Consider the following 14,561-nt stretch of genomic DNA (forward strand, 5'->3'; position numbering starts at 1 on the left):
TAAACAATGATCAGATAATCTACATTCTACTTTGACACCTTTTATATTCAATTATCAAATTGAAAACATCTTCATAACGATACTCCTATTACTAGTAGGATGGCCACATTAACAGTAAAAAACAAACATCATAACCAAATTAAATAAAGCCCTGAACGACTGTTAACAACCATGTACCTACATCCTTGACTAAACAATATGTACAAAGAGTTCCTCGTCCTTGTTTAAACCCCAAGGATGTCAACTATTAAGATGAATAATATACTCGGATTCCAGCTTTCTTAATTTCCTCTCTCTGACGCCCCCCCTTGGGGTACCCAACACTCTGTCTATTCCAAAAAATTTAATTTTGTTTATCATTCCTGCATGTACCAAGTTGCAGTGGCGAGCTACAGGGTAAGTTACATCTTTGTTTGTAATTGCTCTCCAATGTTCAAGAATCCATTTTTTTAAGGGAAAGATCGTGCTACCCAAATATTGCAGCCCACATGGGCACACTATCAGGTAAATTGCAAAGTCTGTATTGCAACTAAGGAATTTTTTGATACTCTCTTTTTTCCCTGTTGGTAACACATAGGGCATCGTTTCAACCTCTGCGGTCTTTTACCAAGACCGCCGAGGTACTGCAGTGCTGAAGACCACCAGTTCGGGTGGTTTTCCGCACAGCGTATCATGACTGCTGGCAGCCCTCTGCCCTTTTTCAGATGGAGAGCCACCAGCAGCCATACTGGCGGTCGGCGGTGAAGGGGAGGCTGCTCCACCTCCACCGCCACATCATCAGAACACCACCCACCGAATCACAACCCATGATTCAGTGTGGCAGTGTTCTGGTGACAGGGAGCTGGCGGCGGAGCAGCCCCCATGGATCCCGTTCCCTCCCAGAGGATCACCGGACCAGGTAAGGTGATCGTCCGTTAGGGGAGGGGTGTGGGGGGGTGTTGTGTGGGTGCATGGGGGTGTGCGTGTGAGTGTGTAGGGGGGGTGAGTGCGTGTATATTGTGTGTATGGAAAATGTCTGTGTATGTCTGTGTGTATGTCTGTCTGTATGTCTGTGTGTATGTGTGCGTGTATGTCAGCGTGTATGTGTGCGTTTATGTGTGCGTGTGCGTGTATGTGTAGTTGTGTGAGTGTGCGTGTAGGGGGGTGTGTGTGTGTCAATGTTGGGGGGTGTGGTGAGGGGGGTTCTTCCACCTGGGGTGGTAGGGGGTCGTGGGTTTGGGGGGAGGACTCTGGGGAGGGGGAGAGGGGTGGGGGAGACCCCTATCAGAGCCACGGAACGTATTCCTTGGCACTGATAGTGCCTACCGCCATGGATTTCGTGGTGGTACAGAACCCCACAAAATCCATGGTGGTATGCGGGGTCGTGATACCGCCGGCGGTGTAGTGACGGCTGCCGGGCTGGAGACCGAAGTCTCCAGCCCAGCGGTCTTTACCACCCTGGCGGTCAGAGTGGAGTAGTGGCTGTTTTGCATGGCGGTCACCGCCATGCTTGTGATTCCAATTTTTTTACCGCCGCCCTATTTGCTGTATAAACCGCCACTTCTCCACCGACCGCCAGGGTTGTCCAGAGGGCAATAGTCTTTACGGTTCACACTGAATCTACATGCTTTACACTTCGCACATTTGTAGAAACCTTGTTGTTTATCTAAGAAGGTCTCCCTCCTTTTAAGTGAATAGCTATGTACCAGTATGTCCGGCAAGGAACTGCTTTTTCTATAAGTTATCCTGGCATAAGGACTAACTAACTGGCAAATCACCTTATCCGCCTTGATGAAATGCCAATATTTGATCAAGATCTTTTTCACTTGCGACGGATACTCATTGAAAGTAGCTACACATCTCAAAGTATTTGTATCAGTCACCTTATTACTATACATAAAAAAACATAGACATCTACTGAAAAAAAACTAAAGTTACAGGGATGTTATAGTTAGGAAATCATAGAAATTGAATGAAAAAATCAAGGTTACAGGGATGTAAAAAAACATAGAAATTCACCTTATCTCAAGAAACTATAACTCGTGCCCTAAGATAACTATAACTCCCACCCTTACCATGCACTGCTAATTACCTCACAAATTACAGCACTCATGACATCTTTGATAACATCAGTGATAATATCAATGTAATATTTGCAGTAAAAAAAATTATGAAAAAACTTTGCACGGTGGGGCTCGAGTTATAGTTATTTGATATAACTCTAACTATAACAGGTGAACTTCTATGATTTTGTATGTTTAAAATGTGTGCCTAACTATAACATCACTGTAACCTTTGATTTGTTCAGTAAATATATATATATATATATATATATATATATATATATATATATATATATATATACATATATATATGTAGTCAGGTCCTGACAAATCCCAGCTACACCGACCTAACGAAGTCAGTGCAAGGCATCAATGTCACAACCTCTAGACACTTAAAAACTCACAATACAGAGTCAGGTTCCAAGCAGTTTAGTGGCAACGCGTTTCGATCTATAAAGATCTTCTTCATGGCCTCATACAAAGAGAAATGTGCACCACTTCCCTTAAAAAGAATTCACAACCACATAGCAGCAATGAAGAAAAGACTTTCTGCTTCCCTATTCACCCCGTCAGATAAAAAAAAAATACTACATATCAGTTTCACCGAATGTTATTTACAAACAACACTTTCCATGTATATGCTGTATACAAGGGCTGAAAATCATCTATAAGAAACGTTTCTGATTGAAAGCGGCTCGCCATACAAAATAAAGTGATATTGTAGGATTACCAAAAGTATTGGCCCATGGGAAATTTCTTGTCAAGTGAAGAAGGGGGGAGAGATTCCCAAAGTGCCTGGCTATCATATGCAATTCATCAGTTGAGGGGTTTCGGAATATCTTGTCAAATCAAAAGTGATCTCTGTGCCAAACATATAAAAATAAATGTGACAAATGAAAAAACAGTGGACAAATGATACCTAAGACATCATGGGTCTCTGCATTGAAACAATGAGCAGATAGTCTATCGTAATTCCCTCAATGTGTTAATGGCTATGGTCTAGGGCAAACACTTGGCAAGACAAGTACACAGCAAGCCAAGCAAAGGGCAATAATAACTTCGTGAAAAAAGGGAAGTGCCATGTTTCACAATGTCAAAGACATCCTCTAGGAAATTGAAAGGCAAGGGCAATCAATAATTCAAGTTCTTAACTTTGAAAGTGTTAGTATCTGATACGCACAAAAAAATCTTTATACAGTTTCAAACATCCTAGCGTCATGGTGTTGAGACAGATGATGAATTCATACTCAATAATCCACAGTCTTTTCTCACTGTCACCTTCTTGTGCTGTCAGAATCACCCTGTCAATTACAAAGAAGGGTAGGGTGTCAGGGTTTCGGGAGTGTTCCTTAGCCCAATGTCTTGCCACCGGGTAAGTCTGATCACAATTCCTGATGGCCCTTAAGTGTTGAAGAATCCTCGTTTTCACAGGGAATATGGTGTTCTCTATATAGAGGAGACCACAGGGACAACCCAGTGCATTCACACAATATTCACTGCCACAGGTGATGAATTTGTTAATTCGCCCTTGTATCCCTGCTGGCAATGGGTAAGTCTTGGTGTTTTTACTCCCCTTGCAGGCTTTGCATTTCCCAAGTTTATAAAAGCCATTTTGCTCACTCAGCCAGCCCCCTTGTTTCAGTTGTGTATTCATGTAACTGTGCACTAAGATTTCTTTTATGGGCCTAGACTTTCTGTAGGTAACCAAAGCGGGACATGGTACGTTTTTGGCCTGTAACACGGTCTGACTTGATCAAATGCCAATGTCTGGAGGTCATACTCCTAATTTAAGTTGACTCTGTATTGTAGGTGGTGTTCAGTCTCACCTACTGGTTGTCATTCTTCATGCAAGTTCTTTTAATTAGGAGAGCCTCCCTCTTCAATGAAGCTGCCTTCTCCCTTGCCGCTTCGAGAAGTTTATGGGGGTAACCACTAGCTCTGAGTCTTCTTGACATCCTGCCCTCTTCTGTCTGGTATGACTGCATGTCACTGCAGTTCTGTTTGAGTCTTAAGAATTCCTAATAGGAGATACTCCATTTAAATTTAGTCAGGTGGTGGCTGTGGGCATGTAAAATACTGTTGCCTGCGTTTCCTTGTGGAAGATGGATGAGTGTACGGACCCCTTCCTGATTTCCACATGCATATCTAGGAAATCCATTTCCCTCTTATGGATTTTGTGAGTTCCAGCTAGGTTACAATTATTTCTATTGATGAGCAACAAGAATTCTTGAAGGAGATTTCTGGGGCCATCTCACACAACAAAAAGGGCATCAATGTATCTTGTCCAGAATGTGATATATTTGGACCACCTGACACTTTGGTCTATTTAAACATGCTGTTCCTCCAACCCATGAAGATTCCAGCGTAACTTGGGGCAAAGCAACTGCCCTTCGCAGTCCAGACTAACTGCAGATACCAGGACTCATTGAAAAGAAAAAAGTTATTCTCCAGGCAGAACTTCAACATTTCTAGCAACATCATGGAATGGTCATATATAATTTGAGGGCTAAAATTCACTACTCCCACTCGAAACAGCTCAACGGTAGAGAAAGTGATGAACTACGAAGTGCTTAATCTTATTGTTCCTACTATAGTCTAAACAAGATTAGGGAATGTACTTCACTTCAAACACAATACATATATAAGTAACACTATGAAGGTAGAAAAATGTTTAACTCTTAATATAAAAATTATTAATTAACATGATATATGTGTGTGTGTGTGTGTGTGTGTATTAAAAAACAAAAATCAACCAATTATTTTACAAAATTGCTATTCAATTAAATAATTATTTATCAATTATTAAATGTTATTTAACCACTAATTAATTGACTTCCCACCCCTACAAGCCTGAAAGGCCACACCTAAAATATAACTAAAGTATTGCAAATGTAAATATTTTGAATCAATTAGCTTATTTATTATTAATTGATAAAGAATTGTTAAAGAATTGTTACTTAACTTCTAAGCATAGAATCCTAAAAACCTAGCAGCTTGCAACTAAAATGTAAATAAAATAAATAAATATTCCATAATTTACATATTTAAAATTCAATTAAATAATTAATTTACAAATAATATTTAATAGTTAATTATAACCTAATTAGATGCCCACTCTATACTTCTACTAATCTAGCATTCTGTAACTAACATATGAGTAAAATATTTCAGCATTCCATATTTCACATATTTAAAAATCAATTAAATACTTAATCAAAAATCAATTCTAAGTTGTTAATTAGTTATTATTTAATTAGATTCCCATCCAAGACCCCTTAAACATAGCAGCCTGCAACTAAAATATAAGTAAAATAAATAAGTAAATTACATAATTAAAAATCAAATAATCAATTAAAAAACTAATTCATTGTTACTTAATTATCACTTAATTAACTTCTCAACCTATACTCCCACAAATAGCATATAACAAAAATAAATCAGTATTACATAATTTACATAATATATATAAATCAAATAATACAAAAATGAATTAAATAATTCAGAATTAGCTTTTACATAATTAACTTCCCACCCTATCCTCTTCCAAACCCAATAACTTGTTGCACTTTAAATTAGAATTAAAAATAAATAAATACATTCTAAATCACTTACAATTTCAAGTTATATATTAAAACAATTTATAACATTTAGATAAACAGTAGTAACACATAACATTATAATATGAACTAAAACACATTCAAATAATTTAAAAAACGATATTTATAATGACTATATTATTGAAAACCTTATTTAAAACATCACTGTTATTTAAAACAATATTACTTACCTCAAAAACTATATTCTTTTCAACAATATTTGAGCATAATGATATTTGTGTGCCACCATATTTAATTTCCGATATTTCTGTCTCCCAATATTTTTTATTTGATATTTTGTCCAAACGTTCCTGTGCTAAGGCATATTAATGTATTATTCATAGGCCAACCATAACTGTTAGATAAGTAATTGAAAGGCAAAAGTATGGTGGATACATATACCCCAGTTTATAACATATACTAATCGGGGTGGTAGCTTCCATTGATGCATCAGGTGCAGTGGCAGGGGGGTACACAGGCTTGAGAGTTCAAACAGCTTCCACTGGGCCCATTTACTTCCTTGCAGTAGGGCCCACGACATCCTGGCTATGCCACCGATGCTAATAAGAAAATTTAAAGTAGGAGTGGGCTGAATATTTTGTTTGGTCATCCACATTACTCTTTAATGTGGAGTTCCTGGCAAATTCCACCAATCACTGTGTGGCAGAACTTTTTTCCCGCATGGCTCCAAAAAATGAGATTGAGATCTGGCGCCACCAAGCGCCAAATTTTCTAACCCAAGGGCTTGCCAGTGGTCGCAAGTGGTCAGAGGGCTACCATTTGAGTAGATTTGCTACCACTCAAGTAGATTTTCTACCCGAACGACAGCAAAATAAACTCAAATGGCCGCACTCTCTTGTGCAATGCATCGTGCCTTATGCACATATTTTTCAGTGCTACTCACACTACCAGTGCTAAATTCTAGCCCAAGCTGCATATTTTCTGCCCATTGGCAGAACTCTGAAGAATCTCGTTGAGTTTTCATGTAACTCTGCAGAATTCTATGGAGTGAAACTCCACAAGTTCCTCCCACCCCTAATTGAAAGGTTTGCATGAGGAAAGAATCAAAGCCAGATGCAAATGGATGCATGTATAGATGCTTTGGTTTTGTGTCAGTCAATGTACAATACGTAATAAATGATTGTAAAATCTGTACTTTCTGTGATCCTTCTACTTTAGAAAGCATGAAAAACAGAAGCTGTATTTTCATGACCGGCATTACTGGCCCTATTTCAGTAAAAATGGCAGATTTGTTATAGTCCGAAAAAACACCCACCCCCTTTCGTCAGCGGTTTATGTATAAATCGCATTGTATTATCCTTTCTACGGCATCTGACTCAGTCCTTACCTGAAATTGCTTGTTCTGATCTATAAGCTCCAATAGCTCTGGAGAATTGTCTTTTGGTTTTACCAAACACGAGCAAAAAGACCTGTTAAGAACACAGGAAAAACAAAATATTGAGTTTCACCTGTAATAAGGTAGGCATCTGTTTATACTAAATTACTTTATGATTTTGTAAATGTGCTGAAGCTGAAATACAAAAGAAAGATGAGCCAGGCCTATCACAGTGCGTTTACTATTGTTCAGGGAACAGCTAGTTTATTTTATACCGGATGGATAAATCTGACCATAGACCACTAAAATAAACCCAAGCGCTTAATTGTATGCAAAACAACACAAAACTAAAATCAGGAAACATGCCTCCAGGCTGTATTAATGCTTTGAAGATTTGAGAAAATACAGAGGACTGGAAAGAAAGATATTCATAATCTCCCTCAGCCTCTTCTCATAGTCCCCCATGAGGCAACATATTCCACCGCACCTGTGGTCTATGAATTTGAGATGGAGTGAAACATGTTTGAGTTTAAGTGAGAAATCTAGTTTCACAATATTTTCATAATTGGTTCATTAAAGGGCTACATTGAAACCTCTACTGCTACATTTATTTGGAGGTCTGACTTAATTGCGCAAGTATTTGGAAGAAAACATCAACCCGTCCATTTAATAAAGGATGCTTGTTGACTTCATTAGAGATATGTAATTGTATTCCTAATATATAGACCAGGATGTCATTGAAAATACTGTACTGTGCTTTCCCTGTCTTTTTTACCGCATATCCACAATCATGTGTGCAATTATTCAGTTACTTTCTACACAAAACCTTTTACCTTGTCCATTTTGAAGTCTAGCTAAAGATATATTTAGTTGTCTGCTAGACCACATGTCAGTACAACACACAATATAAACACAAAATAGCTTTGAGTCAGCAGCCTTTAGCCACTGGCTTGAACGGTTCTCTGTCATGCGTTCGGATCAGTCCACAATATGTTTACATTTTCTGCCATTATTATTTTTCATTGGTGATGATGCAGAAAGTAGCTCTCACACAGAGGTTTACATCAAAAAACTATATCATGCACCAGATTGATGTGTTAACACAGCAATATTAGATGAAGAGATTCCCAAATATTGGTCCTGGCAGCCGTAGCAGGAGAAGAGATGCCATCAGATGATATGAATGATAGATTAGTAGCGATGAAACTGCCGGTGTGCCCAGGAGCCGGGGGTGGTTGCTGCAATCAGGGGTTACTCTTAACTAAACTCAATGGAGTGGCACCTCATTGCCTCCCTGAGTTGTCCACTCCACTGTGTGCCTCTCATGACCTGTTTTATGTGCAATCACTCAGGAGCTTTGGCCATTGATGGTAAAATTAAAAAATAATCCTTTATCAATCAATAATGTGAGGGAAGGTTTTGTGCCAGACCCCAAACACAGACACTTAAAGAACTATGTGCTTGTTATCGTGTCACTATTTGATTTAAGTGAGCATAGTGCTGCACAAATGGTGGCCAATGGGTGCCCCATAATTCCTTGTATTTTAAAAAGCACGATTCATTGCAGATCCAGGGACTGCTCTAACACTGAAGGGTTTTTTAAATAATGGGTTATTTGTCCATTTCTGTTAAAGGTGTGTCCCACCTGAGCTTAGATGCTTGATGTTCAGTCTTATCCTACGGCCCTTCTCCTTCAGTCTCCAAGGTTTGCACTTTTTGGATGTATTAGATTAGTTGTTGCTTCCTTCTTTTTTATTTTTTTGTAGCTTGGGGCTGTGTTTTGTTTTCTTGTTCATTTTTTCTTTGGTATCCTGGATAGCATTTTAGAATTCCTTATGTGTAGCAACTAGATATATACGATATATTCATTTAATTTAATTACATTTTATTTCATTACATGTAACTCACAAGAGCGTGGTGGTAGTGGTCTTTGCAAGACCACTACTGATACACTCCTTAATGATAGATCAATGATGAAGATACGGCAGGGGCACTAAATATACTGTGAAGAGCCAATGGTGAATGTGCTTCAAATGGGCACTGATTGTGCAACAAGGGGACACTCCTGAATGTACTTCAAAGGAGGAATTACAGTACTATGAGGGGCCACTGAGAAACATGCTGAGAGGGGCTACAAGTTCATGTACCCATAAAGGCCACTGAATGGTCTGGTCAGAGGCAACTGATAAATGTTTTCAGAAGGACAACAGATGCTCTCCAAAGTACCACTGATGCAGGCCCTATCACACAAAGTACCCGACTACTCAAACTGATGGTCCCACTTTTCCCCTCTCAAATAGGAAACCATTGCAGAAGGTCATAAAAAGATATTTGAGGGGCCATCTCACCCACAACTTATCGCTGCATGCTTCATTATCAGCGACCTCTCACACTTGGGTAGAACAAAGCCACTCCAGCAGACTCAACCGAAGTCCATAGATCTGGGAGTTCTTATATATCTAATTCAGGCCAATTAAACTGGTCCAGTTGAAGTCTTGAGGGATTAAAATACCTGAGAGTGTACCCACGAACTTCCTTTATTATTGAGTACCCCTGGTATTGATTAAAATCAGGAAGTGTGGTCAATAGATGAAATATAATGAATTATATGACAATCCAAAATCGCAGACTACAAGACCTCTCAAATAAAATATTTTTTTATGACCTGACACAGTTTTCTAATTGATAGGACAAGTGGGACCATAAGTTTTAGGGTTCAAATACTTTGTGTGATAGGGTTGTTGATGTTAGGAGGGAATACTTGAGTGTATACCTCTTTACTCTCCTGTGGGAATTGACCACTGATGAAGCCACTGCATGGCGACAATGATACTCATTGTTCCTTGGTGACTATAATGTGTGTGTTGCCCAGAACTGCTGAGGAACATGATGCATTGTCTGTTCAAGACTGTAGTAGTTGCGGCTCCACAGGTTAACCAGGTAACTGAATCCCAAGTAATCCTGATCATAGCAGTGCAGAATAGAATTTATACTGCATGATTTTCTCTGCATTTAACAATAAAAGCAAGTTATTGCAATATACATAATACAGATCATAAGAGCAGAAAGCTAAATCTGTGCAGCTGCTGCAGTCACTCCATCGCCTCTGCTGATTAGCTTGATTTTACTTAAGAATCTGCAACAAAGTTACATAACCTGACGTGTGATGCACTGGTTCTTGCTTTCTAGCCAAAAGTTTGCAGAAAATGAAGAACTGAAAGTCCCAGAATGCACATTTGAGTGGTTGACTTAAAAAAACAATAATAGGGCAAGGTACCAGTTAAGATAGAGGCTCATTTATTCCCTTTATTAAGGCATGCTTGGACACTGGGAAACCTCTGCAAACTTGAGTGCGTTTTTGGTAATGGGTTTTTCAGGTACCACATTTTAGAGTCCAGTAAAGGGAAAACAAGCATTGACAAAGCAAATAGGCCCTGCCTTTGGGCCCTACTGAATTTGCCAATGCTTTTTGGCACTGTCAAATTGCATTTGTAAAAGCAATGCTTTTTGCCAAAGTTGTGTAGTAGTGGCACAGAACCAAAAACGCTTAGTAGCATGACTGCTGCTGGCGGTCGAGTCATTCAACAGGGCCACATATGTGTCACCACAAATGCTTGCATCTATAGAATAATGCGGGCTCCATTTAAAAAAACAATGTATTGACTGATCTAAGATGTTGGATGTCACTTAGAGAGGACAATAAAAAAAAGAAATTGAAAATGCACAAAAGTGTTTTTGTGGAGGGCCGGTACCAATTTCTTGCTTTTCACTACAAAAAAATATATGTATTTAAAAAAAGAGCGGCATGAGTGGGTGAGGGGCAGCGGTGGTGAGGAAAGAGGGGCGGCGGTGGTGAGAATACAGGAGCAGGTTGAAGGAAGCAACTGGGGCTCAGGGAGCAAAGCAACACCAGTGACATACGGAGAAGCACACAAGGGAGACAGCAACATGGAGTGTTGAGGGCTGGGGAGAACAATATGGGAGTGCAAGAGAGCAGCCACGAGGGAGAATATGGGTGGTAGAAAACTGGAAAACACATGCACTCTAATGCAGTGCATAAGCAAAAAGAAAAAAACTAGTTAACTAAAGTGAGCAGTAGAAGGTTAGAAGTCAGCCAGTCAAAAGAAGGGGTAAAGAGACTGTGCTCCAGGAAAGAGAGACAGACAAGGAAAGTCATTGAATAGGAGGAGTGCAAATGAAAGTGACACTATAACCAACCAATGATAAGCAATGGAAGCGATGAAAGCCCCTGCAAATTCTCGGTATGTTCACACCAGAGGCTGTATTATTACATTTATTGATGAACTTTCTCTGTTTGTGCCATGCAACACCTTTAAATAGATGCACTGTGCGCAAACAGGGAAGGTGCACTGAATTGCCATAAATGTGCTGCCCTGGGGGCAGTGCGTTCAAGTTAAATACAGAACAGCTGCTTCAAAGCTGTTCTTTATTTTACTGTGCATGCTGCAACCCTCCTGCACTTTAAAGAGAGGGATTCCCCTTGCAAGCGGGTGCAGTAAGAGACTGCAATAGCCTGCAAGGGGGTGTCTGAGGAGTTAATGGGACCCCTTTTATCCCCACCAGAGGGCTGCCATTTTTTGTGGTGTACTATTAGTGCACTTCCTATGGGCATTTTGCCTCTGCTCCCAAGTTCATAATACAGTGAAGGTGCAGGGGCAAAGTGATTCCCTCATTTGCATGGGCCATGCCTCCATGCAAATGAGGGAATGCCCTCTAATGATAGCACTAGCGCTGTATGTTTTTCAGCGCTATCTCTAGTTCAGAAGGGGCCGCACTAGTGTCTGCATCCCCTTTTATAAAACCAAAGTGCTCTGGGAGGGTGCAGAAAGGAGGCACGCATACCCGTTGCACAGCCAGGGCACTCTCTGTAATATAAGCCCAGGCCTTTTCCAATCTGGAGCTGTCTGATACACCCTAAAACAGACAGGGACTAGTTTTCTCATAATGTTCATGCTATCTCAGATGGGCCAGTTGAGAACCATCTGCCTTTAGCAGTAGTGATATATGCAATGCTTACTTTTACTTCCTGGGACGCACTCCATTGTTGGTGTTCTAATTAAAGGGTTTGCATTTATTGGTGATCCCAAAGAAATGTGTAAGAGTCTCTCCTCGCAAGTTCTACCCAGAACAAATTGGGATTTGCCCTTTGGAGGGATCTGTAGAATGCTTAGATAAGTACTTCAGGAAAGGGCAGCTGTTATGTTTCACGGAAAGTAGTCATTTCTGAAACATATCATTACATGAACATTACTGTTCTTTTTCTACTCATTATAAATGTTATTCAAAGTGTCAAACCCATGAGGCACTACATTTTCACACATAAGCACAACGGCAACACAGAAGTTTCCACAGTGGACAATTTCCAGCCTCTATTTCACAGTTTTATTTCGCATTTGGTGCAAAAGCTTTTCTACTATGCAGGGGTCTTTAAGGTAGCTTTATTCCCTCAAATGTCACTGATTGGGATCCTCATTTGGATAACTCACCTCTCCACCAGCCCACCTGGGGCCACATTATACACCGTGCCCAGGGGGTTCACAGATGTGTGTTCCTGCTTTGTGCACCCCAGTGGTACAATGGTATTACAGAAGGGGACAAAGGTCATTCTCTAATATACATAGGGGCGTAACCCCATGCAAATGATGGAATCAGTTTGCCTCTAGGTCCGCAGTGTATTACGGATGCAGGAGCAATGGCAAATAGGACCTAAGGAGCACCCTGAAAGTGCGCCGCAAAATGGTGGCACATTGTCAGTGCTTCCCTGAGGACAGCCCTCTGGAGTGGTGAATGGGAGACCCAAGAACCCCCAAGACATTCCTCCACTGTGAAACTAAGAAGGGGTTTGAAGCAGCCACTCTGTATTTCACTGCATGCCCAGGGCACCAGGAGCAGCACATTCATTGCAATAGGAGGCAATGTCTCTGTTTGCACTGGTGCACCTGTTTAAAGCGCTCCGTGCAAAAACTTTCAATGCGCCCTTTCTATAATATGGCCCCTTTTACCTTACTGTAACTTCTCTCGGTATTAGTAATATCTACAATACGTTTACTACCACACCCTTTGATTTTAATGATCGGTTGCAAAACCTTGCAATTTCTTCTTTTCACTGGGTGTTTTTACAGCACTTGTTGTCATTGCACTTGTAATTCCTATGGTTAAGAGATAAATATAATTATGCAAAAAGGCCATTGCGGAAATAAGACTAAACCTTCACACACTGCAGTGCAGCACCCAAAGTTGCTGTGCTGCAAGAGAGGAAGGGAGAGGAAGAGAGCAGGAAAGCGCCATATTTCCAGAGATACTGCAATATCCTGCTCTCTCCGTAGCTCTGGCACACATTTAGGCTGCAAAGCGTAACACAAATACCTTTGGACCATAGCGCAAAGGTGCTTGCGTGAGTCTAGCATAGGTTCTGAACTGGAAGGGTGCCCCCCCAGTACAAAATACAATGCCTAGACAAACTTTAAAACTTTTCCCATTTCAGATGTGTGCTGTACAGTGCAGCCTACATGCAAAGTGGGAACATTAGGAGAAATAAAAGCATTTTTCCTTTTTAGTACCTGCTTTCAATGGGCATAACTTTGTGGTGCAAAATCTGTTCTACTAACATTAGTAGACAGGGTTTTGCCTCAAAAACCATGTGTGATTGCATGGGAATGTCTATGTACCGCCCAAGAAGGAATCCCACCTTGATGCAGAGTAGTGCAAAGCAGTGTTTTGTGCTGATTTGTGTAACTTTCACACAATGTTTGTTTTGTACTATTGGGTAAATCCCCCAAAAATATTTTACAGAGGTTTCTGTCATTTCTGTGAAGCAAAACCAGCGCAAAATGTTTGTTACTCTGTGCTAGCGTGTGCAAATGTTCTAACAGGGAATTGTAACAATGTGACAGGAATGCGACAAACGATATGCAGCCGTATTTCCTGTTAGCAAATTAGAGACATAAAAACAGCAGCACCACAAATTCATCAGACAAAAAACAGAGCACAGACACAGGTTATTCAGAGACTCACACAGATGGTTAGCGTGCATTTGTGCATGAAGGTGTTAGCGCATTAAAGCCAGGCCAGTCTGCTTGGTCAATGGTTTCCTAACAGTTCGGCTTCATGATGAACATTCGCAGGCTTCAGTGCTGCTGCTAGGCCTTGGTGGAACTTGCAGAGTTACATAAAAACTCGGAGATATTCAACGGAATTCTGTAAGAGGGTGCTGATTTTTAGTGCTGGGAGCTTGTTCTGAAACTATAAAATCTGTGTGAACTGCACCACGCAGTGCACCAGAGGGCGCTCCTTCATTTTCCAGTTTGAGTAGATTTTCTATTCAAGTAGTAACTTCCTCAATGCGACGGGTTGTTACAACCCGAGTTGTGAAATCTCACCAGGAAGTGTTTTAGCACCCGGAATTCACTCTAGGGGATGCAAATTCTCACTCGCCAGCTTAACAGCAAGCCATGAGCAAGAAATAACTTTGGCCAAAAAATCGAAATGTAATCCTTTTTAATTTTCTGTATTGGATGTAATTAATAATTAGAGTAGAAATCAAATGCAGTGAATGATCTACAATTA

The 14,561-nt window shown here is 40.3% G+C and overlaps 1 protein-coding gene across 1 annotated transcript in view; it reads right to left on the reverse strand.

The window, feature by feature from the left end:
- The window catches only part of LOC138260033 (phospholipase B1, membrane-associated-like), a 171,669-nt gene that overhangs the window by 44,261 nt on the left and 112,847 nt on the right, over positions 1-14,561 (reverse strand). The window contains exon 12 of the mRNA XM_069208114.1: positions 6,987-7,068. Coding sequence (XP_069064215.1) covers positions 6,987-7,068 — 82 coding nt within the window. The remainder of the gene's footprint in view (positions 1-6,986; positions 7,069-14,561) is intronic.

This window comes from Pleurodeles waltl, chromosome 9 (assembly GCF_031143425.1).
Source record: "Pleurodeles waltl isolate 20211129_DDA chromosome 9, aPleWal1.hap1.20221129, whole genome shotgun sequence".
Taxonomy (NCBI): Eukaryota; Metazoa; Chordata; class Amphibia; order Caudata; family Salamandridae; genus Pleurodeles; species Pleurodeles waltl.